The sequence below is a fragment of the Schistosoma mansoni genome, chromosome W, assembly GCF_000237925.1.
Source record: "Schistosoma mansoni strain Puerto Rico chromosome W, complete genome".
NCBI lineage: Eukaryota > Metazoa > Platyhelminthes > Trematoda > Strigeidida > Schistosomatidae > Schistosoma > Schistosoma mansoni.
The window spans coordinates 29,756,475-29,758,489 of record NC_031502.1 but is presented as its reverse complement, the minus strand read 5'-3'; the positions used below and the strand labels follow the sequence as shown (position 1 = coordinate 29,758,489).

Here is a 2,015-nt window from a genome sequence, read left to right as displayed (position 1 = left end):
TCACTTGTGGTAATGAGGGAATAGCTTACTAATGCTAAATAACTGAGATGTCATTGATACTATATAGAGATAAGATTCTGCTGTTCATCAATGGACATTAGTGAGAAAATATCTACGAATTTACTGAAATAATTGGATAGACGTTCAAAAAAGTAGCTTGAAATACATCGTAGTGGTACCGCAATATTTACTACTCGTGTCACTTTAAATAATCGGGTATATCATTCTTCTAAAAACCCTGTTTTATCTAAATAACCATCTGTAATTCCGTCTTAAAAATCTTAAGTTCTTCCTATTACACTTGTAATTATTTTGGGGTTTTAAAGTAACATTTTCATACCAAATATGATAAGCATTCACCTTCCACACATCTAACGAAACTTTATTTTTTATTTCAGAACTAGTAAAACCCGTCCGTTATCTATCAGTATACAGGTACCCGTTTATCAAATAATTCTACATTTTTGCCATAATGGTGAAGCAACATTGCCTTGATCTACTATTCAATAAAATACCTTCCAATTTTATCGCCTACATTGACGAATGTCATATGCCTCACAATAATAATAGTTGGCTCTGGAAATGTTTAATAAATGAGAATTGTGAAAAATATACATGTATACTTGTTACTTCTGAATTATACAACTACAAAACTCTTGAGAATTCTCATCAGTCACTTAAAGTTCTGCATACTAATAATTATGAAACTACTGAAAGTCTTGTAAATAAGCTGTCAAAACTATCCTGTTCTGTTAAAAAACAGAACGATCAACAAACATTTATCTTCATAGAGTCATTATCTTGGTTTTTAATTGATTGTCCTATCGATTATGAGTTTGATTACTGGTGTCAGTTTGTTATCGGTTCTTTGTTTAATCTTTCTTTGACACCCTATGTAAACCGAGTAGTTTGTAGCTTTAACCCTGTAATAGATAATTCTAGCAAGGCATATTATGGTGCATCTTCCACAGTAATTGATACACTAGAAGCATATGCAACTTCTGTTATTTACTGCCAGTCATTGACAGAGATCTCGAGTAGTTTGACGAATCAAATCTGTCAATCTTTGAAATTATTTCATCGTCGTAGCCTTCAGGGTGAGTGTAATAAACGCATGGAGAACTCAATCTCTTTCAATAAGTCTGGATTTACTGAGTTTGGTACCATCGAACTTGATACAAGAGCTTTGAAAATTCTCAAGTACTCGACAAATAAAAATGAATCAGATTCTTTACCAATGCCTAGCCCTTTACCTAAGAGTACTTTCAATCTAACGATGACTGAAAGCGAAAAAATTGCTCGTAGTTTCGTCGTTTTACCGCATGACGCAGTTCGGCTGTCCAACACAGTGGAGAAAAGTGAATCTTCCGGTTGTGTTATCCAGTATCAGCCTGATTGTTTTGATGATTTAGATGACGAGGATCCAGATGATGATTTAGATATTTGAACATATATTTTCAATATATTGTGAATTATTTTGTAATAAGAAATATTTTGCGGCTTTACCTTTAAAATCTTTCCTGTGAACTGTTTTATTCCCAAGTATTAAATTGTAATTATTACTTGTATTTCATATAAAATAAGACGTGTTAGATCATGTGGTTATATAACTATTGTTCACATTAAATTATAAACACTCAGTATTATTTACTTGTGGGAAATGTTATGTTCCCAACACAATTCATTAAAAAGGAATTCAGATTAAATTTATAAAATGATTTAAATGTAATTGTTAATCTAATTTCCGTATTAAGCTAGTGCAACTTTCATTGTGTTAAGTAATTCGGTGTGATTCGCACTAATTTAACTTTAGAATTAGTTCTTTATAATTTCCTTTCAGCAGGACATTCATCTGAATTAATTTTGTGTAAAGTTCATCCAGTGGGGCAAATAATTCAACTAATGATTACCACGATAAAATCTGTATATAAATTAATGTATTGGGATGGGCCTCTATCAATAAATTTTCTTGGCAATCTTTAACTTCTATTTATGGTTAGTTGGCCGGGAAAAAA

At 31.6% G+C, this 2,015-nt stretch overlaps 1 protein-coding gene across 1 annotated transcript; it reads left to right on the top strand.

Moving 5' to 3' along the window:
* Positions 1–472: 472 nt before the first annotated feature.
* Positions 473–1,447, top strand: Smp_115450 (hypothetical protein; the record flags this gene model as incomplete). The annotated part of the gene is made up of 1 exon (XM_018789295.1): positions 473–1,447. One exon carries the CDS (start codon positions 473–475, stop codon positions 1,445–1,447), a length of 975 nt encoding a protein of 324 aa, XP_018654753.1.
* Between the last annotated feature and the right edge of the window lie 568 nt (positions 1,448–2,015).